Here is a 26941-nt window from a genome sequence, read left to right as displayed (position 1 = left end):
CCTGGGCAGGCCGGCGGCAGCCCTTCTGCGAGGTCACAATGCCTCCGACATGAGAGGGACGGGCGGGCGGACGGACAGAGGCCGCACAAGAGGGGTCAGGGAAAGGCCTGCAGGACGAACGCCCAGGCCGCACCCTTTGATCAACTCGACCCTCCAGCCAAATAAATCCGACTATAACCACCAATTATTACCGGGAGGGAGACAGGGACACAGACCCTTTATTTCCTCCCTCCCATTCCGACTGATAAAATTAGAGATTGGGTCTCTGTCCATGGCACGGCCAGGGCCTCGCATCGCAACAACCATGAATTAGGTGCCTCGAGAGGCCAAAATTACCAGTGTGTGTGGGGACGGCAGCAATTCTAGAAATGCGTGTGTGAGATATTAAAGGATCTCTCAGGGTTAAGAGTCTGAAAACACATATAATCTTAAAATCAGCGGGTTGGGTCTGGAGGGCCCGCGGCTCCAGGACGACGCGCCCCTGATGGGCGCCAGCGGCACAGACGGGGGTGGACGGGGACCGCGTGCCTTGTCCTCGCCCTGAGAGCCTGCCCTGCGGTCCACGAGCTGGAGATGCGCCAGAAACACGCTGACTCTGCCAGAGCGGGGAGAACGTTCACTACAGGGTTTCCGAGGCTGGGAGGTAGGGTCTGGGGTGGAGGGTACAGGGGTACAGGGGTACCGGGGTGCGGGGTGGGGGCAGGGGCGGGGGCGAGTCACATTGGGAGATTCTGGCTCCTGGCAGCAACATGGTGAGGGGGACTGGGAAACAAAAAAGATACACGCAATCACCCCAGAGGACCCGCAAACCACCCCCAAATGCGTGTGCCCTGGGGATGTCACAGTAAATCACACACATGTCAGGTATAGGCTGACCTCCCGCCTTCCAGAAGCTTCTCCCAGCCTAACCCTGAGGAGGGCCCAGAGGAATGTCCACCTGCATGCTTAGTTCTGTCCGTGAAATAGCCTCTTCCTAGTTCAGTCTTCTGAGTCCCCAGGCCTGCAGGGGTCCCCTCTGACCCTGCTCAGTGCAGGGGGGCGGGGTTGGGGTGCACAGAGCCCCGGACCTGAGCCCCAGTGTGCCACATGGGCACCGGAGTCTCTGCAAGCCCACGGTTCAACTGTGGTTCAGGGAGAAACCTATCCTGTGCCTACACGTTTGTGTTTTTTTCATTCATAGATTTTATCGGGAGGGGTTTTAAATTTACAGAAAAACACAGCAGGAAGTACAGCCCTGTGTAGGCCCTGAGCGCAGTCTCCCTGATAGGCCCACATGCTTGCTCCCTCAATGGACCAACACTGTCAAGGAATTAACTCAGGTTTGGGGCCAAAAAAGCAACTGGAGCCATCTAGTCCCCAGAGTTCCACTGTGGACACTGCCTCAGGCTGCTCCACCCCAGGAGAAAATAGCCCAGAGTTCCTGGGGCAGCCAGGGAGGTGACAGACAGAGAAAGAGGGACGGACAGATGGACCACCGGCAGCCTCAGGGAGCGCCCCCTCCTCCTCAGCCAGCCGGCCCTGGGCCCCTGGCCATGGAGCTGAGCCCTGGTCTGACCATGCAGAAAGTTCATCCACATCCACAGCATGTGGCCGTTAAAGGACAGCAGTGTCCGTGGGTTGAAAAGGTGTCTGGTGGGGGGACACGGCCAATTCTGTCCCCACAGAACTGAGGTTTCGTATCTGAACGCCGTGATCCAGGGACGTGGATGAACCGACTAACAGCTGCTGAGACCCGTGCTGCTGCTGCTCGCGCGGAGCTGGCTCAGGACCAACCCACCCGGTCTCCAGTTCTCCCGTGGTATTCAGAGAATGAGTCTCAGGAATGTGCCGTGAGCCGCTCTGAACAGAGAGGAGCGAATTCCACAGGAAATTACTGGAAGCTACAGCAGCGACGAGCAAGCTCTGCCTGCACACGGACACGCACGCACACACTGGGACACGTGCACACACAGCCAAGCACACGGTTTACGAGGGGCGCGGGGGCCAGGCATGCGAGGCACGCAAGCTAACAGGAGTCCTAAACCGCGCGAGTGACTTACAGGTTTCCCCATTCTCTACATGGAAGAGAAAACACAGAGAACATGTTACTTCAGCAGTGATCGCGGCACACACTCTTCATCAACTGTGGGCTCACCCCAGGCTGCCCTCTCTTGGTCTTTCTCTGCAAGGAGTTCTCACCCCTATGAGCACCGGAAAGCCTCCAGGCCCCTTCTGACAGGCCAGGCTTTAGGGTCTAGCTCCCCACTGAAGAACCCAGGGAGGTGCTTCCCTGCTCTCCCACCCTGGGGCCCCGGGGCTGTGTAACGGTGACTCTAACTCAGACCCCTCCCTGGGACCCAGCCACACGTGCCCTCCATGGGCACCCCGGACAGGCAGCCTACATCATCGGCAGGGTCCGAGCCAGAGTCCTCATCCATCTAGAAGCCCTAATTTCAAGCTGCTGTGTGACCCACCAAGAACAGGGACCAGGCTGCTGCCTGGGCCGCGGCTAGCCGGCCTGAGAGAACACGGTGGCCCTTGGGCTGGTTCCCTGCCCTCCAGGCCTGCAGCTGCAGCTGTGTGCCTGCTGCCCTGTCACGGGCAGCGAAGGGAGCTGGGACCCGCCACCCAGGTCACCAGGTTAACACTCACGGCTTCAGGCTAAAGAGGTCTTTGAACCCGGACACAGTATTATCTTTGTTCTTATACTTCTCGGCGATCAGCTTCTCCTTTGTCCAGGTCATCTGCACCTTGTCCGGTGTGGGCGGGGCTTGAGACCTGGCAGCCACCGCAGAGTGGGAGGCAGTGTTCCTGTCGTGAATTAGCTGGGCCTGGCGGGAGGGCAGGGCAGCGTTAAGACTCACCGCAGCAGGTCTCCAAACCTCGCCGGCAAGAGGCAAGCACGGGAGGGAGAGGCTGCTGGCCCACGGAACCAAGAGGGTTTCGTGACCCACGGAACCCAGGGACCCCCAGACGGCCTCCCAGCTGGGGCCGCAGCGTTGCCCCAACTCCCACCAGTCTCTCCTCTTCCTGGGCTTCCAGACCAAACTCATCACTTCCTTCTCTGGCTGCTCTGGCCCCAGCTCTGAAAGCCACCGAGAAAGAACCCAGGACTCCATATTGACGCAAGGGTATGCTCACGTCCGAAAGTCTCTGCTCCACGTGCTACCTCCGCTCCCAACCCGCTCATCCACCCGCTCACTCACGAACTAATCTATCACCTGATTTACCTATTCATTCATCTCCTTACCCATCCCTCCTTCCTTCCTGGATTCACTCATTCACCCCCTTACTCATCATCTTCTCTATCACTCACTCACTCATCCCCTCACTCATTTGCCCACTCACCCATTCATTCATTCATTCATTCATCTACCCATTCATCTGTCAACAGCACAGGGGCTGCCAGGAAGCCTATGCTTTGGGATGGGTAATAAGTGACACGGAGTTTGGGGACGGGTGTGGTGTGGGAGAAAGCAGCTATGGCACTTCCCAAAGTACCCCAAAAGGCCTGCATGCAGGGAAGGCGCTGAGGGATGCCCAGAGGGAAATGAGAGAGGCCTGTGCGGATGAGGTGGGCTCAGGGCATGAGCCAGCATCAGTGGGAAACTGGAGGGGCCTGTGTGGCCCGAGTGGAGGTTACCCAGGCAGCGACAGGACCGTGTGAGGCAGGCATGGAGCCTGGGGGAGGGATTAAGAAGTTGGCTCTTAAGGACTCACTGTGGTTGCTGGTTTGAGGATGAAAGGGACAGAAGGGTGACCAATTAGGCCACCATGGTGGTTCGAGCAGGAGATGACGCAAGAGAGGAGAGAGCTGTGTGTGGCTGGGACAGCTCTCAGTAAACAGTGTGTGGGAGACCAGGGGTGACAGAGTCCTCCAACCCAGCCTGGGTGTGGTCCAGAGGGCCAGTGGGGCTGTGCGGCCTTGACCCGTGTGGGGAGAGGAGGTGGAGGCAGAAGTCGGGCCACCCAGCCATTCGAAAACCCCTGGATGGAGAAGGCCAGCTCAAAGTGACCCCCCAAAACCCGGTCCCAACAGCTCTGCGGGGTCTGCAGGAGCACAGGGTCCCGCTCTGCACCATCGCCCATGTGACTGACCGCCTCTGACTGAGGGGTATCCAGCGCCGGCACCCACCTCCCTCTCCCGCTCCGTCTTGGACAGCTGCATCTGCTTCAGCATCTGGCTCCTCTGCTCCATGACCAGCGTCTTCTCATAGGTGAATGCGGAGATGTCGTTCTCCACCTAGAACGTCCCGGGGCACAGAAGTGACTCAACGTGTACAGAACACGACGTTTTCACCACAGGTCACCGGCTTTGCCTGGTGTCTGAGCCGCTGCTGAAACAGGCCGCCCGGCCCCCCCCTCCTGGTCTCACCCTCTGGAGGCTACCTGTGCAACGCGCCCACCGACCACAGAGCTTGGTCCTTTCCTGACACCGGCCCGTCCTTCAGTGGGCGGTGCTGGGTCCTCCCTGTCCCTGGGGGTGCACCACCCCCTCAGCCCTTTCGGCTCTGGGGAGAGCTGCCCCTGGGACCTCTGTGGAGCTCTGTGCCCCCGGCCGCAGGGTTCTGTGAGCTGAATGTCACTCCCTGACACTTTCTCGTGAGTCACCATGTGAGAAAATTAATTCTTATCAGTCCACTCTACTAAATTCCCACTGAATAAAATGTTTATTTTCTTGTTTTTTTCCCCAGGAATTTAAATCATCCTCTGCAGAATAAAAAGCACCCTCATTTCTGGTACTGAAGGCTGCACCGTCAGCGTCCAGGAAGCCAGGCCCCTGCGGATGGATGGCCTGCTAACCCAACCGCCGGATGCACTAACCCTCGGCACTCACAGGGAGCTGGTTTGGGCTTGGGTGCTCTTTGAGTGCATTAGCTAAACGTCCGTGATGCTCCTCCCTGACACTCTTAAATAAAATTTACTCACTTTAAGAAAAGTCTTAACAAAACCCCTAAGCTCTTTTGTGCTGATGCTTCACGGTTCACGCTCCTGACTCTGGTCTTTCTGAAGCTTGCTGGCCAGGAACACCTCCTTCCTAGTTAGTGGCCCTGGTTTATAATTGCTCAATTTCAGCCTCTGACCACTGGCTTCCCTTCCTCGTTCACTTACACACTCCCCTCAGGCCCATGGCTCTCAGGCCCCCCATGGGCTCCCCCGTGGGACCACTGCCTCCTGCGGACCCCAGAGCCCCAGGCTTGGCGGCTGCCAGGGACACCCCAGGCCCTCGGTCTCTGTGAACAAGGCTCCCGATGCACGAAACTCCATGTGAGAGCAGCATCTTGGACCCTCTCTGTCCTGCAAAGCCCTGGAGGGAGGAGATTAACCTGAAGAAGATGCCAGAAGCCGCAGAAGGGGAAGGAGAGACCGCACTAACTGGACATCAGGCATGGCCTCTTCCTTGCACGGGAGTGCGCGCCACAACTGCCAGCCCCCAAGAGCCCACCCCTCTAACAGGTGGGCAGCGGGGTGGTCCCAGGCAGGAGCAGGGCTGCTCTCACTTTCAAAAAGGAAACCCAATTATGTCCCTAAACAATAGACACTGTCTACTTAAGCCTAATTAGCAATCGTGACTGAAATCAAGCAGAACTGTAGATTTTGACAATGTTACTGTTAACTAAATGGCACCAACTAACCCACTTGGGAAGCTGATGAGGGCCGGGGGCTTTGAAACAGAAGAATAACCAGTCCCTCAGAACTGCGACGCTGGCAGCGGGCCACCGCACCTGCCTCACATGGGGGCCAGGCCATCAGCTCTTCGTTCCATTTGGCTTCAGGTGATTTAAAGCGGGCGAGGTAGCTGATGGCTGGTTCTAGGAGGACGGGGGACGACAACGAAGGGACGCAGGAGCCATGTGGAGGATGTCCCCGCAGCCAAGGCTGGAGAATGTGAGCAACAGAATGAACTGTGTGCTGAACACCCGAGGGCAATGCAGCGGGAGCTCTAGACACCAACGCACCTGCGTGACACACACAGACGCACGAAGAGCAGACCCTGACCGCTGAGCCCTGTCCTGGGGTTGGGGACCTGGGGACGCACTCCCAGAGCAGAGTCTGGACTTCCCAAAGTGGGCGCCGGCGGGTGCGGCCGGACCCCAGGTCCTCAGTACCTGTGAGGGGGTGAATGTCACACTCCCCTCACAGGACACGCCACAGAGGGGAGGGCACACCACCTCCGGGGTCTTCCTCCCACAAACAAAATCCAGCCCAGTCGTGAGAGAAACACCAGGCACGTCTAACCTGGGGGACATTCCACAAAACACCTGGGCCCACCTAAACTGCCAAGGTTATAAGTAACAAAACAGAAGCTGTCACAGCCCAGAGGAGGGAGTGCAGGGCAGGGTCCTGAATGGAGATGGACGCTGAGGAACGACGCAGGCAAATGCTGACTGCCTAGAGCGGGGTGGGGCGGGGGGCGTGGCAACACCCAGGGCCGGCCCTTGGAGTGCGGCGTTGGCACCAGGCCCGCAGGGACCCTGCTCCACCCCATGCCCCATGCGCCTGCTAGTCCAGAACTACGCCAACCGTGAACAGGCACGGCCAGCAGCCCGGCCCACCTGCCCTTACCATCTCCACCACCTCCACCTCCGCACTGATCCTGAGGTGGTACAGGAACGTCTGCAGGTCCTTCTTCATCTGGATGCTGTTGTCATCCACCTGGGCCACCGTGAAGATGCGCATGCGGCACTTCCTCCACACCTGAGGGTGGGGGAGAGGAGATATGCACACTCAGGGCAGTTTCTGATGCCACTGGCCGCCACTGGCCACCTCGGGGGACACAGGCCCCCCAGGCCCCCCAAATCGGGTGATCTCCCCAGGGCCATCCCATGGTGTGACCCCAGTGGCCCGTGATCCCCCACCTGTGACCCGCCCCACGTGACTCCCACGCCCACCTTGTGCTGCCGCAGCAGGAAAGGCAGCAGCATCAGCAGGCCCCCGTCGTGCACGATCCACCACACGTCGATGTGGCCGTCACTGAAGCGTTCCTGGTTTTGCGGGAACAGGTCCACGTTCTTGGCCACCAGCAGAGCCTGCTGGGCCGCCGTGGTGTCGCGCACAGTGTCTGTGGAGAGGCAGCACACGGGTCAGCGGGGCCTCGACAGAACTATACACCCCACGAACCCGCTGGGCACCAGCCAGCGCAGGGGTGGCCACAGGGTCCCGCAGAGCCCCCAGCAGGGGCAGGCCCTGGAGGCCGGCCTCCTCACTCCGTCAGCAGCTCCACAGCCAGCACAGGGATGCGGGGGGGGGCCCAGCCCGGCCCCTCCCCAGGGACGGCCAAACTGGGGGCATCATCAGGAGGAAGGGAGAGGGCAGTTCAAGGCTTTCAAGTGGCTGTTCACTTTTCAGATGTTTTCAAGTGAAACGGCACAGCTTGGGGCCCCCACGGGCCAGCGGGGAGCACCTCTCAAGCTGGTGACCCCGACACCCACAGCCTGTGGGGGACGTTACCCACCAACAAAGTTCTTCCAGGAGAAGGGGTTGTCCTCTTCCTTCCAGGACTCGGGCCAGGCCATGAGCACTGTGTTGTGCTTCATGCCCCCCAGGCCGGCTGACTGGATCAGGTGGGACATGCCATCCCGCAGGTTGGAGGACACCACCAGCTGGCAGAAGCCTTTGGTCTTCTCGGCACTCATCAGGGACCGGATGTTCTGGGGAGAGGTCAGGGGTCAGTGCTGCAGCACCCATGGGGCCGACTGGGAACAGCACTGCCAGCCCCACCAACCCACCACAGGGGGCCAGGGCAGCGCTGGGCACACCCCACACCGACACCACGGCCGTAGGGAAGGCCAGAGGCTCTGCGGGACCATGTGTGTGCATGCACGCGCACGTGCACTGCCAGCTGGTGGGTGGGGGGGGCGCGGGTGACGGTCAGTGCTGTGCACACAACTGGACGTGGTTCTTTGATGCACGTTGTTGTGGAACTGCCCGCTATTTCACAGGTTTGTTGAAAACTTGACTACAGCATGTCAGGCCCCCCCGTGGGCGGTCATGAGTCACATCCACTGAAGGGCACTCATGGAGTGGGCTACAGTCACCCCCCCCCCGCCCGCCCTCGCTGAGACCCCAGAGCCTCCGAGCAGGCAAACCCAGCGGCAGAGGGACTGCAAACACAGAGGAAACGCGCTGGGGCTGGGCCGTCTGAGGGCTCCCGAGGGCCCTGCCCGTCAGGAGGATGTTCCCAAGGCTGGAGCTACACAGCCCTGGGCACCGAGTCTGCGCCAACACCCCCCCCCCCCCCCCCGAGTGGCTGTTTCTCTCAGGCCTCAGAGGCCTTGCATGTTGCAGGAGTTTCTTCGGCAGGTTTCTGTGCTGCACGTTTCAAACTCAAAGAGCACTGTCTTTCCTGACGAGTGTGACAGCCTGACACGCAACACTGCGCCTGGGGCATGGAGACGGAAGGCCTTCGTGTGCAGCCCTCCACTCCTCCCAGGCCACCCCGGTCCCAGCCTGCACCGACCCACCTCCTCGGCCAGCTGGGCCTCCGTATGCTTGTCCAGGTAGGTCCCCTCCAGCACAGAGCCCACGATGGTCAGACCCTTGCCAGCCTTGAGCTGTGTGGTGAAGGACAGCAGGCGGGGGTGCTTCACGCACTGCTCCGAGTCCAGGTTCAACATCACCAGCACCTGGGGCCTGTGCGGGGACAGCAGTTACCATGGCAGCTCATTGCCACATGCTCCCATGTGGCCAGGTGAGAAAGGGCAGACAAATGAAATAGGTGAACAGGTGGGACAGGTGAAAGAGGTGAACAGGTGGGAAAGGTAAATAGGTAGGACAGGTGAGACAGGTAAACAGGTGGGACTAGTGAATAGTCAGACGTCTCCTGGGAGTAACCCCCGCCCCCCGCCCCAGAGCCCGAGGCTCCCTGCTGAAAACCCCAGTAGGCAGCTCCTGTCCCTGAGAGTTCACACCTCCAGGCAGGTGCAGGGTGCGGAGACCAAGAGCCTTCTGCGCAGACTAAGTTCCTGTTCTGCAGGGGCACCCCGGGCCCAACCCCTCCCGGCTCTTGCGTGCGGAAGCCCTGGATCCGCAGCAGCAGCCCCATGAGGAAAGCGGGCCCGTTCCCCACCCGCCACACGGCCCAGGCCCAACGCAGAGCCCACACTGCCCTCAGACATCCAATCACACACGAGCTGACCACACCTGGGCTGACCTACCCTGGACCGAGGGAGGGCACTAGAAGCTTCCGAGACATCGCTTCCTAACGAGGAGGAACAGTTTCTCTCTGTAAGTCTGACTTTAGAAACAAGTGTTCTGTGGGATCAGAGGGCAGGGGCAGGGGCAGGGGCAGGGTTTGGGGTGGGCTGCAGGCTCTCACCTCCAGTTCTTGGTGTGGGGCGGGCCATGTTCAACGCGCAGCAGGGCGTAGCGGGCAGCGTTCAGCGACAGCCCCCTGATGCCATCGCCCCATTCCTTCTCGGCCCTGCGAGGAAGGGGCAGCAGTGAGCCCTCCTGCACCCCCACAGCCCATTCAGGAAGGTGCCCGCCGGGCAGCAGCCCAGTGATCTCACTTAGGACCTCTTGGCACTTCTGTGATGGGGGGGGGGGTGCTCCCAGGCCAGCCAAGAGTGGGGAGGGACAGGACACGGGGAGGGGATACCCTGGCTGGAAGTGGTGGGGGTTAGGGGGAAGGTGGCCCCGACGCCCTGCATGGGACCTCAGAGTTGGGGCCACCTGGGGGAATGAAGGAGAAGCTGTGGCAGGGGCACTCAGATGGGCCGGCAGTGACCTGGGCAGAGCTGGCTCCAGGGGGCTGGGCTTCACCAGCAGGAGCAATCACAGCCCCCACACCTCCTTCCAAACCACCCCGAGGGCTGGGGTGGAACTTCAGGCAGCCCACCCAGGCCGCCCAGCCCACCACCTGGCCAGAGAGACCACAGCTCACTTCTTTCCCCGTTGCCAGGGACCTGGGGGCTGGGGAAACACCCCAGCGAATAACTACAGGCTCTGAGATGCAGTTAACCTGAAGTGCTTTCCGGAAATTTTGAAATCCATCATACATCAGTGCTGCCATTGGGTGGATTTTGGTTTTCAAAAAAAGCACACTTAAAAATAATGGTTTTTAGTCCTGGCTAGTATGGCTCAATGGATCGAGTGCCGACTTGTGAACCAAAAGGTCGCCAGTTCGATTCCAGGTTGGGACCCATGCTTGGGGTGCAGGCCAGGCTCCCAGCTGGGGGCTTGCCAGAGGCAACCAATCAATGTTTCTCTCACACATCGATATTTCGCTCCCTCTCTGTCTCCCTCCCTTTTGCTCTAAAAATAAATTTGAAAATAATTATGGCTTTTATACTCACACAAAGGTAAAATTAATGCTGTGTCATAACATGGAATTGATTAAGAACAGCAGATGTGCCCTGACTGTTGTGGCTCAGTGGGTTGGGCATCATCCTGCCAACCAAAGGATTGCAGGTTTGATTCCTGGTCAGGGCACATGCCTGGGTTGTGGGCCAGGTCCCCAGTCAGGGGTGCATAAGAGGCAAAGAATCGATGTTTCTCTTCCTCTCTTTCTCCCTTCCCTACTCTCTGAAAATATATAAATAAAATCTTAAAAAAAAAAAAGGAATATCATTACCTTAAAAAAACCAAACAGCTCTCTACCCATTATGATGAAGGCTGCAGCAGAGATCCCGCCCAGGTCCCTCTGCATCTGTCCCCAGGAGAGGGACCCCAGTCCCACCAGCCCAAGGGGTCCCTGCACAGGACTTGGCTGCAAACCCCAGGGAGGTCTCACTCTGAGAGCAAGTACATGTAAGAGGGGCTGAGGGTCCGCAGCGGCCACGGGGCCCACAGAGCTCACCCTCGGTACTCGATGTACTTGTAGATGCAGCCGGCGATGAGCATGGCGAACAGGGCGTAGTACCAGGAGCAGATGAACATCAGCGCCAGGCACAGGCTCATGCCCAGGAAGGACAGCGTCCTGTGGGAGTGTGCAGTCAGCCGGTGGCTGCAGGTGGGGATCCCAGGCCATGCCCCAGCCAACACCCTGACGCCAACGCTTCCCGTGCCACCTGCCCCCGTGCCCCAGTCTGGCATCTCAGCAGCTGCCTCAGAAACACTCCTTGTCCCTCAGGGAGAGTCTTTCCTTTAGTTACTCCTAGAAAACGACAGGGTGCCTGGCAAAGTGCCTTCTCCATCCTGAGCTGGCTCCAAGGGCTGGAACAACCCCTGGACACTGGCTGGAGCCCTGGATCTTCGCCGCCGTCGAATGCCCACTGTTCCCCCAGGCACTCAGCACCCCGCTGGGCACAAAGGTCGGCACCTAAGGCACCTAATGCCCGGGGAACACAAGACGAAGCAGCCCCGGGGCCCACACTGATAATGTGGTCCGCCACACGGTGGGGTCCCTGGTGACGAGGAAAGGCATGCCACCCTCAGCAGCCTAGCTGAGCTCTTCCACCACGGACAAGCAGGCCCCCGCGGCCTTTGGGCCCTGCAGCAGCCAGCCCTGCAGACTTGGCGTGCATCCCCTCCCAGTGGTTGCCTTACCAGTGGTAGTATCTGAAGCGCGGGCGCCAGTTGGGGGTGCGCAGCAGGGTCTGCACGGCGCAGGCCAGGTTCACAAACATGTAGCACATGAGGAAGAACCTAGGGACCCGAGGGGCAGTGTGAGTGGGCCCTGGCCAGGTCCCACGGTGGTCTGCTCCATCCTGTGGGCATCCCTGCCCACCAGCTCTTCGTGCCCCCTCATCCCTGCCACTGTTCTTCCTGTGGGGGTCTCCCTGTCCCCCTGTCCACGTCACTCCCCTCCCGTGGGGTCTCCTTGCCCCACTGTCCACATCAATGCCCTCCTTGGGGTCTCCACGCTCCCTCTCACCCACATCACTGTCCAACACTGTAACCACCTGGGCCCCTGGGCCCACCCCTGTGTGTTGTCCCCTGAGCACGTCCCCCTAGTGGTCACAACAGGAGCTGCGCCCCACTCCTGGTCCACATACGCCCTTGCTGTGCCCATGCTCACATGGAAAGGATGGGGGCCACACTGTCCAGGGAAGCGATGAGGATGCCAATCTCACAGATGAAGGCAGTGAGCAGCAGGGCCCACGTGGGCTCCCCATTGGCCTTCCCATGGCCGAACACCTGCAGGGAGAAGGGCACATGGGCTGGGGGCCAGGGGCCGGTGGCCGCTGGAAGAATGCCCCGAGCTGGTTGGTCAGCCCATGGGGTCTCAGCGATGCAACGTACGCAGAAGTGGACTCCTGCAACGTGTGCTGCACCCGACCCAGTGGCCTGGGAAGAAAACCTGACACCCAGAACTCACAGGGCACACGGCAGCCGGGGACTGTCAGACCCGGGGTCCTGGCAGAACAGCGACCGGGGTGAGGGCAACACCCAGGGTGCTGGACTGGGGTCTCCTGGGGTCCTAAGCCCAGCCTCCAGGGGAAAGAATTCTGTAAGGATCTCATTGCAAGGCACCTGGACCTTCACCCACAGCCATGTGGGGAGGCAGAACCTTCGGAAGGTCTGCCCCATGCTCAGGGACACAGGCTTGAAATGCTTCCCACCCACTCCCTGCTGGCCAAGGGTCTGTTAAAGAGACACATGGAAAGAAACAAAATGCAGACACTGCAAAGCAGCTGCACCGGCCCAGCCTCGGGGGAAGTCAGAGGGGCTCCCAGACACTGGGGCCACCCCCACTCCAAAGAGAAAGCCTAACCTTCTGACCATCACACACGGTCTAGCACGGTCCCCGAGCCCTCAGTACACCCTCCACAGCCTCGTCTCTCCTGAGCGGACAGAAGCCGTGAAAGGTGCAGAACCCCAGTCTGCTGGGACTGGCTTCCGGGAGCTATGGTGAGTACGGCAGGTGCGGGGCCCCAGCGACACTGAGGTCACCGGGGTGAACCTGACCGAGTGTGACTGGGGTCCTCATAAGAAGAGAGTAGAACAGACATACACAGAGGGACAGCCACGTGAGGACAAGGGGGGAAGAGGGCCGTGTACGTCCCAGGGAGAGGCCTCAGGAGGAACCAGCCCCACGACACCCTGACCCCTGACTTCCAGCCTCCGGCCCTCAGAGAGAATCAGCTCGTGTTGTGTAAGCCACGCTGTCCGTGGCCTTTGTCATGGCAGCGCCAGGGCACCAGCATGCCAGTGGTCTCAAGTTCATTTTGAAAGCCAGCCCCAGCTGGAGGAAGCTGGGGCTCCAGACACCATGACCCTCGTCATCATCACAGGGGGACAGTCCTGGGGCACAGCGTCCCACAGGACGATGACAGGCCAGATGCCAACTCCACAGGAGGTGGAGGCTCCCAGTCACTCCTGTGAACTGCTCTGCCAGCCCAGGTGGTGAGTGGCTGCCTCCATCCACTGCACTCCGTGCCCTCAGCCCAGTGACCGCCTGGGATGGGGGGCTGCCGGGCTGGAGGTGGGAACATCGGTCCCACCATCCTTAACGTAAAGACTGTGCTCTGGGACAGAGCCTCAGGGACCCTCCGGACACGCTGCTTCCCAAGGGCTGGCTCTCACAAGGGGGCCGTCAGTGCAGCCCCCAGCCTGCGGGCAGCCGCGCTCACCTGGAGGAAGGGGATGATGCCGTCTCGGGCGATGGCCTGCAGCAGGCGCGGTGCCCCCGTCAGGCTCTGCAGGCCGGCGCCGCAGGTGGAGAAGAAGGAGCCAATGACGATAACCCAGGGGGACGGCCAGGCCAGCATGCCGATGACCAGGTTCCCCTGCAGGGCCTCCCCGAACCTGCGGGAGGGGCGGGTGGGGTAGACTTTCAAAACATGAGCCAATGACTAAGCGTCTTCCCAGCGTCTGAGTGGGTGCACCACTCCCACCCCACGTAAATGCACGGGTCCTGCCCCCAAGCGTCTTCTCAGGAGCAAGGAAGCCGTGGCCCAGCCCAGGGTCTGTGAGGCCACCGTGGTCACCCCCACAAAAGTGGTGGGCAGTGGCCACGGCCTCCCTGTCGGGCACCTGCAGGGGCCCTCATGCCCTGAGGGGCTGATAAAACACGTGACCACCAGAAAGCAGGGTTGGGGGGTGACAGCCTGGGGCACTGGCCACTCCTCCACGGAGTGGAGGGGCCAGCAGGGGTGACCACAGCCTCACCCAGGGACCCCTGCACCCCTAGCTCTGCTGGGTCTGAGGTGACGCTATGGTCCCCCAGCTCCAGGCTGGAGAAGGTGAGGTGGATGCATCACACCAAACAGAACCTCAACAAAGGGACGGACCATGGGAGCTTATCACTCCACACACACAGTGTGAAATCCCCAGTGGTCTCAATTTCAAAGCTAACGTCATTTAAGAAAGCTGACTCTGACCCCAGAAGTTTCCAGAAGTTGCACATAAAAACCAACATACTTATCTCGTAAGATCACGCCTTCAATGCAGGCCCCGAAGAGCACGATGCAGGACAGGTCTGAGGCTCGCGTCAAGGAAGCAGCAGATGCCATGCGCCGGCGGCGGGGCCCCAGCCGCAGTTGGGTCTGGAGCCACCCTGCGCCCCCACTCACTGGGCGCACTGCCTGTCCTGGCGACCCTTGGGGGCCTTGCTCAATGCTGGGTCCTGGCTCCACAGAACGGGCCTCAGGTCAGTGAGGACACGCCAGGCCTGCAGTGTGACCACTGCAGGAGATGCTCACACACTTAGAAGGGACAAACTTCAGTGAGAGAAAAGGCTCCACTAGCCCCTCAAGGCCTGTACTGCAGCATGGTAAAACAGACCAGTGCACACGTGTGTGATTATTACATGATGCACACGCAGTCACATGTCCCTAATGTATGTGATGAGCTGCAGGTTGTACCATGGTTACTGTATGTAGTTCATGCACGATTTCACATTCCACAACCAACTACTAATGCCCAGGTGCCGTGTTTTATTTTCTCGCCTCAGGCCGGCACCTGCCCAGGTCCCCCTCCACAGGACAGGTGTTGTGGTCAGAACTCACCTGAAGCAGAGCAGCTCACCCAAAGCTGTTGATGGCACAGTGGTGAGCCACGGAGGGCATCAGGGGCAGGCACCCTCACACCCTGGTGGGCTGATGGATTGCCCCTGCACCCAAGCCTCCCACACCTTGACCCCTTCCTTCAAGGATACAAATGAAAGATGTGGTCACAATGGCCAGGATGGTCCCTGTGGGGATCGACTTCTGGGCATCCCTGAGGTCCCCAGACCGGTTCGAACCTGCCATGATGCCTGCGGAAATAGACATGCAAAGCTGACCTGTGACCAGGAAAACCTAGAACACTCCATCCCCACTGGCTAAGGCCCATCTGAGGCAGAGCTAGGACGAACACAGCCCGGGACCTCAGCTGCACCACGCTGGGAAGATGCGAGCAGAGGAAGACCACAGCTGTGCGGGCCAGTGTCCCCACTCCGGGCCTCTAAGAGCACAGGCCAGATACCACTGTGTAGCTGTGTGACAGCCGCTGCAGGGCACATGGGGAGAGGCCCCAGATGTCCCCCCTGCTCTCCATAGGGACAGCTAACCGCGCCGTGAACTAAGTCACAGTCAAGACCAGAGGAATGCTCAGCCCAGACGCATGCCATTGGCGCCAAAACCAGAGGCAGCCTCCAGGTGCACCCGACTCCGACCTCACTTCCCTCTAAGATCTGGGCGAATCCCTGTGGCTGGGGGTCACGAAGCCAGGTCTGGATCAAGCACATAAGAACATGACCCTAAAGTAACTCAAGGCCTCTCCACATTAGCTCTGCACCAGGTTTGATCTTTTTCCTCCTGCATGAAGATGTGTCACTGCCTACACCCTCAAGACTCACTGGATCTGGTGCATAAAGTAAAACGAGGGCGTGGCCGAGCAGCTCCGTTGGCTAGAGCACCAGCCAGACAGGCTAAGGTTGTGGGTTCTATCCCCAGTCAGGGCGCATACAAAGGTCAACCAAGGAACACACAAATAAGTGGAACAACAAATTGATATTTCTCTCTCCCTTACTCTCTAAAGTCAATAAATACAAAAGAAAAGAAAGTAAAATGATTCCAACTAGACAGAAATGTCAACTGGCAGCAGGTTTGCTCGGCCGCCTGTGAGTATGAGCTTTGCGTGACCTGATGTAGTGGCGTGCTCAAAGGTGTGGTGGTGCCAGGTGGGGGGCGGAGGGCCGGCACAGAGCCCACAGGCAGGGTGCCGGGTGCTGGGGCCACCTGCACCCACAGAGGGTGTTTCCATACTCTCCACCCTCCAGGCCCACTCACCCAGAACATGTTACACACTGACAGATGGATACAGGACAGAGACCCCCAGGGACACATCCCCACACTTGAAAAAGTGAGTCTGTGACCCCACCTCCCAGTCTTCCAGGGGGAACGAAAAACAAGCACTTGCCAACACCTCCCCCACCCCCACCTCTAAGCTCCACCACTTGAGGGAGAGCTGCGATGAATCAAGTGTAAAGAGGATGTGAGAGGCCCCTTGCAGGCCAGCCTTCCGGAGCGCAGCCAGGCTTGAAGTGGGGCCAGGGGACGGACACACCGACAGCCGCAAGCTGCTGAGCCCCTCAGCCAGGCCAGGTCAGGGGCGGCTGGGGGCTCGGGCTCTGCAGGGGGTAGGCTGAAGGGTGTCCCGGGGGTGGTAGTCTCCAGGAGCAGTGTGTGTGTGCACGTGAAGCTGTGTGTATGCACGTGTGTGTGTGTGTCTATGTTGGGAGGACAGGGGACTTGCATGCACTAAGGGCCCTCCTGAGTGTGCCCACATATGTGTGTGCCCACACGTGAGGGGAGACAAGACTGTCTTACACTAAGGTCCATCCCAGATGGTCAGCTGCCTCTTGTAAGGACAAGGACGGCTGCAGTGCCTGGCCACTAACAGTGGACAGTTCTCCATGTCCACTCCTGGCTGCCACCAACAGTGCACTGGGTGTTCCCTGCAGGGGTCCACACTGCAGTCAGAAGTCACTTCTAACAACATGGGCCTCTCGGGGAGCATGGAACAAACCTCCCTCAAACCACATGGCCTCCTGTGCTCCCCACTCAGAACAGACAGGGAGCGGACTGCTCATTTTTTGAGGCAAACAGTAGAGAAAACTGGGGGGAGGAGGGAGGCGTGGCGGGGGCAGGCAGAGATAGGGTGATTGTGTGACAGCAGAGGGAGGGCAGGAGGGAGGTGGCGGCTCCAGCCCGCCTGGAATGCCCGAGGCCTCACCCGTCACGGAGGGGAAGTAGATGCCGACCAGCATGGTGAAGTAGGTCACGATGTCGGTGAGGACGTAGGGCAGGCTGCTGGACCTGCTCTCCTCCGCCACGGGCACGGAGGGCGTGCCCTTCTTCTCCACAAACACCCCTTTGTCTGCATATGCACTCCACAGGTTATCTGTGGGGGGAAACACAGACAGGTAACAGGACTCCGGAACCTTCCATCAGCGCTCCCACCATGGGGAGGCCTAGCCAAAGGCGTGCCCCAGCGCCACACAAGGACAAGGACACCAAACGCAAACACCGACCTCTGAGGAAACTGTTCACCTAATCACTGAGTGAAAGACTTCGGTCCTGCAGTCAAATGTGAAGGAATGACCTCCCTTGAACAAGGGCGTCCCTGACAAGCAGCCTTAGGCCTGTGAGGGAGGGTCTCCAGGGAGGGAGTCGGTCAGCGATCCCTTCGTGCAGGTCCCCTCACGGACGGAGGGCCCACACACACTCGAGGTGACACCGCAGTCTGCCCCCATCTGTGCAAATGCACCCCTGGGCAGATCCCAGGCTGACCAGGCTACAGCCTGTAGGCCCCCGCCCCATAAAGACCCTCCCTCCCTGCAAGGCCCCCTACAGGGGCCCTGCTGCAGAGCCCGTCTCCTCAGGGCCCTCACCCCGACACGGATCCCTTCCTCCCGCAGGAAAGCCACTGTGTCGCCCAGCCCCTGCAGGTCATCTCCATGCCTCACTCCCCCTGTCCACCTGCCCCTGCTCCCTCCAAACAGGGCACCCGGTCTCCCCCTCCCCCTCCCTGTGCGCCCTGTAAACAGCTGTCCCCTCCAGGGGCCCAGAAGTGGGGGGTGGGCTCCCTAGTCAGGGGCCTCTGAACATCGAGACCCCCGTGCTGAGGGATGTGTGCACACGTGCAGCCCTGCCCACCTGCCCACCCATCTCGGCCCAGCCCAGCCTGCACTCCCCAATACCCACTGTCATCACATCCTCAGAGGGGCACGCGACACCACCTCCACCCCGGGGCAGGCAGCTGGGGTCCCAGCGACCACGGCCTCGGGAGCATCCCTCTCCCTTTTCTGTAAAAGGTGAAAAGGTGAGGCCTCGCTCCTGGCGTAGTGGGGGAGCCAGCCCAATTTCTCGTCACAGAAGAACTCAAAGTCAGGAAAAACCAGCCCCCACCGGTCAGTGCCTTCCCTCATTGCCAGAGCTGCTAGGAAGTCCTGAAGGAAAAGGATGGACCTGGAGCCCCTGAACCACTGGCCTCCACAGCACGGCTGCCATCCACGGCCCTGGGAGAACCAGCCGGAGCGGGGGCCCTGGCAGGTCAGCAGCGGGAGAGGGTGGCACGGCCATGCACAGTCGAGGCCGGATGGCCTCCTAGGGACTGGGCTCTGGACACCTCAGCCCAGCCGAGATCCAGGGGACACTTACCCAGGAGGACACCGCTGGCCACGCCAGGGATGCCCTGAATCTCTGTGAGGTTGTTCTGGGCAAAGTACTCGTCGCAGGTGGCGCTGGGCGAGGAGCCGTTGCAGAAGAGGCCCCAGAGCATGGTGGTCCCCGTGCCATTGTTGGTGCTGTGGACTTTGGCACAGACGTCAAAGCTGCGTCTCGATAACGTGCGGTTCCCCAGCAGGCACACCCTGGAACAGGAGTGGGGGCGTGAGGAGACGTGCAACTACTGTGCGAAATGACTTCCACACTCTCTTCGGTCACCAGGCGGAGGCGTGCGTGGCTCCCTGTCTGTAGCTTCTAACGCTCTCGTTTAGCCTGACCAGAACATCTGCACAAGCTGCTGGACATCAGTGTCTGAGCAGGGGTCGAGTCCGGCAGCGTGGGGCTAAGGGTGGTCTGCTCTGTCACCCTGCTCTGGAGAGTCGGGCACAGGGACGAATGGGACTCTTCCCACACAGGCGGCTCACTGCACAGGGAGGCAGCAAAGCCCAGGAGCCAGGAGGGTGCTCAGTGCCAGGTGCCTCCCAGCCCACCCCACTGCACCCCGGCTGCTGGACAACCCGATGCCTGCATGCTGGCCACTCTACCGGCCCACTTGCTTGCTCTGTGACCTAGGGCCACTTCCTTGGGATTTAGTGTTCTCATTCAAAAGAAGGGTGAGAAAAGAACCTACATGAGGGCTTTCGTGAGGACTGGGGAGCAGACAACACCTGGGAGTAGCTAGGTGCTGCCTATCTGTCCTCAGGTCTGCTGGCCAACCAGTACACCCCCGGACCTGCCCCCAAACCTCCCGTCCTGTCCTTGAAGACAGCTGGCTGCAAGAGCATCCTGACTGCTCACCCTGGTGCCAGGGAGAGAAGGGAAGACTGCTAGACACCTGGGGCCCTAGCCAGGGTAAGTAAGGCACCACCACTTGGGCCCCACCGTCATGGCCACAGATGAAACCTGAATTACAAACTAGGAAACGCTGTATCCTTGCAGACCTGACCCGAGCAGAGGGACCGAGCATGAGACATCCCTGACGGAAAACTGGGACTCACGGGATGTCTGGCGGGTCAAAGGCAGACTTGATGACGCCAGCGTAGATGGCAAGGATGGACAGCACCACGCAGGCCAGGAACACCAGGGCCAGCTTGTTGACGTACTTGACACCCACGAAGACCACCATGGCCATGAGGACCAGGGTGCACGTCCCATACACTCGCATGTTGTTCAGCAGGGCCATGGCCTCATCGCCCTCCGATTTGGGGTGGATGATGGCTGCCCCAGGGGAGATGTAGGTCTGTGGGGACAAAGCAGGTCAAGAGGGGCAGCCTCTCTGTCCCTGTCTGCAAGATGAGCACATGGGGAGAAGGAGGGGGCCAGATGCAACCTTCTGAAGGGGCCCTTCTCTCGGTGGGGATTAGTGCTGGGTTCCTTCCTTCCCCGAGAGCCCCTGTACCACCAGAATGCACCCACAGGGGACTCTCTGGTACGAAAAAGCACAGGCAGCAAACAGTGATGGCCGGGGCACAATTCTGGGATGAAGCTTAGGACCCTTCTCAGTGAGGCAGCATTGAACACAAGGCTACCCCAATTCTCTAGTTTGAAAAAAAAAAGCAGTGCTTTTCTGCTAACAGGGATGTCATTACAGCTCTGAAATGTGTACCAGCCCAGTACAGGCCTCCCAGAACCACGGTGGGCCGGCACCGACTGCAGGCTCACCAACTGACGCTTGGTGCGTCCTGCTGGAATGATGGAGCAAGGGACTGAGGGACCTGTGACTAAGCTCTAGAAGTGGGTGGGATCAGGTACAGGACATGGCAAACAAGGGCTTGGGGAGCATGTCACCCCATGGCCCACCATCAGGAACCCCAGTGTTTCTTCTGGCAGCCACACCCTCAGCACTGGAACAGGAAGTCAGGACAAAGGGTGGGGGTCTCCAAAGAGCTCAACCCAAAGGGTCTAGCAAACCAGGAAAGCACGTCCACTTTAAGACACAACGAAAGACTGAGCGTGAGTGCTTCAATGTCAAGTTTTAGGGGAAAACCTTCAGTACAGGGACTCAGCATATTTGCCGGATGACAGAGAATAACAGCTGAGAAGAAAGGCCTGATGGGAAGCACGGCCCTTGGGGTCAGTGTCTGTGCAAGGGAAAGCAGCCCCAAACCAAGCACTCACCAGAAAAATCTCAATGGTCCCCAGAATATACATGGCCCCTGCAAAGGTCGTTCCCAGATAGAAGCAGAGGCCCACAGCCCCTCCGAACTCTGGCCCTAGGGACCTCGATATCATGTAATACGAGCCACCAGCTGCAAAAAAAACGCCAAACAGAAAACAGTGGGTTAGCAACCCACCATGTCCTGTGAATGCAAACTTCAGAGAATAGATGACCAGCTCTGGAAGATGTGACCAAACATGGTCATGGTGAACCACGGCCACAAGCAGGGGGCAGAGCCTGTAAGTGTGCACCTTGACATAGGACCAACACTTCCATTCCCTTCACTGCTGCCACAAAGGGGCTGAGAACCCAGGGATGCCTAGGCATCATTTCTGCATCACCCGAAAAGTGCAGCTAATAACTCCGCCCGACATTCTGCTGCACAGCTGAGTTCATGCTCCAACACCGACCAGGAGACCATGGCATGACTCGGGAATGCCTGAAGAGCTTCGCAGAGTGTGCCCCTCTTTCTGAAAAGCAAACCTAAAAGCCAATCTGCCAGTAGAATCATCTCTCCAAGACAGCGCGTGGAACCCCTCCTCCAGCACCGAGTTCCGGTGCCGCCTCCCAGCTGGGTGTGGAGCGAAGGGAGACTGGTTCCCACACCCATGTGGGTTAGACCCACAGGGGGCCTCACGCTCCATGGCTAGCGGGAAGGTGGTCTCCACACCACTGCTGCTCCTTGTGAGGACTGGGCAGCTCTGGGGAAGGGGCAGCTGTTCAAGGCCTTGGGGTACAAAACACTCTGGGCCTCACTTATACACACACAAGTTGCAGGAGAACAAGGTGGCGTTATTTCAGTTCCTCAAATCCAGGTGGCAAATAAACTGGAGGCATGTTGCCTGCACCTCTGCTCACGAGAGACGATACAGCCTAAGGAGTGAACTGGTCTGAGGTACCACCCACCCACCCACCCGCCTTCCCTTCTCTGCTGAGCTCACCGCCCCCCAGGCACTGCCCTCTCAGTGCCAGGATGCTACGCTGCAAAACTGGGGGAAACAAACAGCCATCATTTCAGGGCTCACATGTCGGAGCGAACCCTGCAGGGAAGAGCCCAGAGCCCCTGCCCCCATCACCCAGGCAGCCCCTCCTGCACTCCTACCCCTAGGTCAGACAGCACCAGAGGCAACAAATTTAATTAAGCCTGTGGCGCTCCAGTTTTGACACTTTAAAAGAGGATAATGGTTTATGGAAAATTAAACTTCAGAATCAAAGGGACGCATCTGGTCATGAAATACCAGCCTCTTGTCTAGACACCAAAGGCTTAATTAAGTTTGACACAAAAAAAACCTTGGGGGTGTTGGCAGTTCCCACCCTGAGGTGAATCCCAACTGCACAGTTGGGAGCCTCTGGGAGCCTCGCTGCAAGACAGGTCCCTGCCCTGGTCTTAGCAAAGCCCCACTGTGCCCTTGGGGGAAACACAGCAAGAGGCCCCAGGACACCAGGGGCACTAGCTCTCAAGCTGCATGAACATCACTGCCCAAAGGTGCGCTCCCTGCTGACAGAGCCCCTGGGAGGGCCTGGCCAGGCTGAGGACGTCCCTCCCCCCGACCCCTCTAGACCCCTCTAGAGACCCCCAGAGACCTCTGTACTCGGACATGAATGACGGCAGCAACCTCCAGGTGAGTGAGGCACATCCACACCGGGCTGCACCCCTGCCTCACCTGCGGCTACCTTGGGTAAAGGGCTAATAATGTCAAGGTCACCATCAAAATGGAAGTGGAGTATACACTGAATCCACGGCAGAGCTCAGCTCAGCTACTACCCACAAAAGGAAGGCTTCACTTCAGAAGACCCCGGCCCCAGCCCCTCTTACCTGGGACCACACCATTGGTAGCAATCGCACTCATCGAGATGGCAGTCAGCATCGTCTGCAAAAAAGACAGGGGACCCTTCTGGAAGAGCAGTTCTGAAGGCTGCTCCAGCGTTGGGAGCACAGCACCGGGCCTGGGGCAGAGCCCAGCTGCCTGCTCCTTAGCTCCTGGTCACAAACGGGCTGCTGAGTAGCCAGCAGGCAAAGCCCCAACACTCAGGACTCCAGCCCCCAACCCCACCTTCTCTCCCACTTAACTCCCAAATCTGAGCTCCTACATGGTGCCCAGAAAACACCTGACTCAAGACCCCCGACTAGCAATGAAGGGCTGGCTTCTGCCTGGGTGCCCAGCCCCCATGCGGTGTAAGGTGCCCACCTGCTCAGGAAACGGCCACACCTGTGGGCTGGGGAGTCACCATTTCACAACCCGAGGACCAGAAGGAACAGCCTGGGAAGCAGAGGCCCCAGTGACCGCTGTGACCTTGCTCCTGCCGGGCAGCGCCTGGGCCCGAACAAGGCCCCACCCCATTACCCTGCTCTCTGTCCCTTTGTGTGTGTGTCTGGCACTGCTCCAGACACTTCCCGACCGTAAATGAAAGAAACACGTTGTGACCCAGGGAGAACGTGGCCAGGCCTCTTAGGTGACCTCACCACAGTTCCCCAAGGAAGGCTGGTACGGGAAGCCTAGGACGGTAGGGGAAGTGGCCTGAGGGGCCCGGGGGACCCATCTGCATTGTTTGAATTCTTTACACAGCTGTCTCCAGACGATGGGCGGTGACAGAATAGCTTAATCACCTTCTTAACAATAAAGGAGCAAGAAACACCGTGGCGGCCGGGAGGAGGCACTGAGGAGCACCCAGAGGGTAAACCAGACACAACAAAAGAGTGGAGAGAAGAGACTGCTCGCTGCTAACAGACAGAGATGCAGGTGCAGAGGCCAAGTGCCAGGTCTGGCGTGGCGGGGTCTGGGGCTCAACAAGTCACCAGCACCCATTCCTTCCTATAAATGAGGTCCCCGAAAATGTCCAGATGGGTGGACAGGGCTCTAATCAGAGTGCAGGACCTCCGAGAGTGGCGACAGGGCCCAGGGAAAACCCTTGGTGGCTGGGTTGCCCCCTGTACTTCTTCAGATGCAACTAACTGAGACTCCCTCCTGCAGCCAGCAGACAGCCTGGGAATAGGCAGCCTGACCCCCAGGCCACACCCATTTTCCCCGTGATTACACCAGCGCCGATGAGGAGGCTGCCCCAGGACAGAATCCACATGGGCAACCTCAGAGCAATGGGCAGCAGTGGACCCTGGAGAGCCCATGGTTATCCGCCTGGTCGGGTCCCTGGAACCCAGCTACCACCGCCCCAGAGGCAGAAACGCCACATCCCAGGACAGCCCTGCTCACTCACACAGGTGCAACACATGAACACGATGAGGAAGGACTCCAGGACGCCGGCCACGCCCACGATCCACGTCAGGCGCAGGAAGAGGATCACGCCGAGGATGTTCTGCAGGCAGGGCAGGTAGACGCCGATGAAGGTGCCCATGCCTGGGCTCTGTGGGAGACAGAACAGCGGTCCTAGGGAGCTCACGCCTGCGTCCAGCAGACCTCAGTCCCTCTCCCCAGGGACCCCTCCCTCGGGAGCCCCGGCTACACCCTCAGGCCCCAGGAAAAGGTCCCAGGGACAGGCGGACAAAGAAAGGAGCTAGCAAGCTTGGAGCTGCTTGGACCTGGAAAAATGAAGGGGGACCAGCCCCCAAATGAAATGAGGCTCCAGGAGATACCAGAGCAGGACTCCGGCTGTGCTGGAGCGGGGTGGCCTTCTGAGAGGGACCAACACCACATCTGCCCTCCAGGGGGCAGAGCAGGGAACAGCAGGAAGGCGAGAAAGTTTGGGAAAAGATGGGAGCGAGACGCTAACGCAACTGTAACGCAACTGCTACAGGTCCGGCTTTCAGACCCTCAGGGACCACAATCTGTGGAGAAGTGAGGGCCACGGAGGGTGAGACAGTCATGCTCCCTAAAACCACGAACGTGCAGACACCAACTCCAGCAGAATCAGCAGTGTCTCAACCCACGTGGAGGAGGTGATCAAGGGCACCATCAAGGGCTCAGAGAACTGGCCGTCTGGGTGCACAGGGCACTTCCCCAAGCCCACGACTGCAGGCACAGAGACACGGGAGGGGCACTGCCGCACATGGGGTAACTGTGGACAGGGCAGCGCCGGGGTGTGCCTGCCAGAAACGTCTGCTGGGACCCTGGGAAGACTGCGGGATGAGCAGACCAGCTCAGAGGAAAAGGTGGCAATGTGGCCAGGAACCCACAGCCCCACACCCACCAGAGAGGACAGGCAAGGCCCAGGGGTCCCAGCCCTCCCTGTCTGTGACCTGGGATGACAGCCAGTTGGACCACACTCAGGCAGCACACTTGGGATTTAGGGACATCTGGCTGCAAAGACAAGATGCTGTTTAATGAGGGAAATGTCTTGGATGTAAATTTTTTAAAAAGCCCTGGACAGGTAGCTCAGTTGGTTAGAGCATCATCACGATACGCCCAGGTTGCAGGCTTGATCCCTGGTCAGGGCACATGGGAGAATCAACCAACGAATGCATGAATGGGTGGAATAACAAGTTGGTATTTCTCTCTCTTTCGCTTTCTCTCCTTCTTTCTCCCTTCCTCTCTCTCTCTAAAATTAATCATTACAAAAAAATCCCAGAAGCTTTCCCGAATGACAAGGCTGGCCGAAAACAAGGACCTGGTGTGGTGGCTCAGAGAGGGGCTGCAGCCTGGGGTTCGGGGGGACACTGGCCAGCCCTGGGGAGGTGGCCGGAGGGCAAACGCCCAAAGGAGAACAAGCTGAATCCCCATTAAAAACAGGAGATGGGCTTCTCAGGTGAAAATGGAACAGGCGACAGGAGCACCTGCCGCTGAGTACGGACAAGGCCACAGAGCTCCCATGAGTTTTAGGGCCCTGGGGAGAAGGACCTAAGAGAGCAGCTGGGGAGCCGGCAGGCAGCCCCTTCAATGCCTGGCCCCAGCTCCAGCTCCCAGCCAGCGAGGCCCTCCCCCCACAAGCCCCACCCACCCACAGTGTACCCGTACCTTTGTGTAAATAAAAGTGGTTACAGGTTTTACACACATGGTGGGCGTGTCTCGACTGTGCAAAAATGAGAAGGAATATGCCAAGTGACATGAAATATGCAAAGTGACAGCAATGCTAGGAGAACTGCCGGCTTCTATTTTATGATCTCTGTATACAATCTCAGCTAACACATGGGAGATTGATAAACCACCAGTGGAGGCTGAGGCAAACCCTCCAGTTGGAGCAGCTGGGACTGCAGGCCTCACGTGGGCCCCGCCCGCCTGCCTGGAGCCAGTTCTGTGCCCAGCGGCTGCCATGGTCCTGAGTCACCCTGGAAGGGCACAGCGGCCTTCAGTTCTCTCATAAAAGGCAGCTTTGAAGGACCCAACTGTCTCTGAGGCACTGGAGGCTCCAGGCCCCGGAGCCTCGAGGGGAACAAACGCCCCATCTCTGGGGACGAGCTCCTGTGCCTGGCTGGTCTGAGAGACAGTAAGAGGCTGTCCCATAGGACCTGCACTCAGTCCTAAGGGGGGGGTGACTGGATTCATCCCAGCTGACATCTGCCCGCCTGGCTCTACCCAGTCCTGCCGAGGGTCACGGGGTGGCCGTCCTTCCTGCGGCCAAAACCAGCCCTGCTCCTGGTCCTGACCTGGCAGTGAGTCCACGCCATGTGCCTTGTTCAGGTTGACCAGGCTGAACACTTAGGTTCCATCTCAACAGAAACCTTGACGTGGGGTCTGGGCTGCAAGCCCTCTGTGACCCACTGGGCTGCACCCCGGCCTGGAAGGAGCTCCCGCAGCAGGCGAGGCCTGGCTGGTGCCGCAAGCTAAGGCTGAGGATCAGTTCCAGGAAGCATCCGGATGCAGGTCCCTGAGGGAAAGTGTCTACTTCCTGGAGCAGGCTGACAGCAAGCTGGAACACAAGCTCCAGTGGACAGACAGAGGGACAGACATGTGACATGTGCTCGAACAGTTGGGGCCCCGCAGTGGATCCAGAGCCCATGAAACCACAGGCAGTGCCCAGGGCACTTGTCCGAAGCTGTAACCTCCCTGTCCCTTGCCTGGCGGGGGAAGGGGCGGTGGCTTCATGGACAGCCAGGGTGGACACAGCTCCCAAGGATCCAGAAAATCGTGGCAGGGGGACCAGACACACTGCCCTCCACCTAGGATGGAGGCCACATCCCATGCCCCATGTCCCCCATGTCTCTATTATTTCCATTCTGAACAAGCAGCCCTTTTCAAACACCGGGAGCCAACACACTCAAGTGTCACGAAATGAGTCTTCATCCTGCTGGGCTTACAGTCAGAGGAAGGAGAGAGGG

The 26941-nt window shown here is 59.3% G+C and overlaps 1 protein-coding gene across 6 annotated transcripts in view; it reads right to left on the bottom strand.

Moving 5' to 3' along the window:
- SLC12A7 (solute carrier family 12 member 7) overlaps nt 1–26941 on the bottom strand; it is an 84736-nt gene that overhangs the window by 4098 nt on the left and 53697 nt on the right. For 4 of the 6 annotated variants that reach the window (XM_036020298.1, XM_036020297.1, XM_036020299.1 and 1 more), the window contains exons 4-23: nt 23947–24093; nt 22550–22604; nt 20694–20824; nt 19574–19815; nt 18510–18721; nt 17083–17250; nt 15023–15121; nt 14287–14344; nt 13497–13671; nt 11942–12060; nt 11470–11568; nt 10781–10900; nt 9299–9403; nt 8445–8613; nt 7436–7631; nt 6873–7042; nt 6547–6678; nt 4115–4222; nt 2632–2810; nt 2040–2054 (exon numbers count right to left, since the gene is read on the bottom strand). In XM_036020298.1, coding sequence (XP_035876191.1) covers nt 2040–2054; nt 2632–2810; nt 4115–4222; nt 6547–6678; nt 6873–7042; nt 7436–7631; nt 8445–8613; nt 9299–9403; nt 10781–10900; nt 11470–11568; nt 11942–12060; nt 13497–13671; nt 14287–14344; nt 15023–15121; nt 17083–17250; nt 18510–18721; nt 19574–19815; nt 20694–20824; nt 22550–22604; nt 23947–24093 — 2699 coding nt within the window. The remainder of the gene's footprint in view (nt 1–2039; nt 2055–2631; nt 2811–4114; nt 4223–6546; nt 6679–6872; nt 7043–7435; nt 7632–8444; nt 8614–9298; nt 9404–10780; nt 10901–11469; nt 11569–11941; nt 12061–13496; nt 13672–14286; nt 14345–15022; nt 15122–17082; nt 17251–18509; nt 18722–19573; nt 19816–20693; nt 20825–22549; nt 22605–23946; nt 24094–26941) is intronic. The other 2 variants (XM_036020300.1, XM_028511333.2) reach the window with 1 other exon arrangement.

The sequence above is a fragment of the Phyllostomus discolor genome, chromosome 3 (genome assembly GCF_004126475.2).
Source record: "Phyllostomus discolor isolate MPI-MPIP mPhyDis1 chromosome 3, mPhyDis1.pri.v3, whole genome shotgun sequence".
NCBI lineage: Eukaryota > Metazoa > Chordata > Mammalia > Chiroptera > Phyllostomidae > Phyllostomus > Phyllostomus discolor.
The sequence above is the reverse complement of the archived record's forward strand: the minus strand, read 5'-3'. Positions and strand labels throughout refer to the sequence as shown.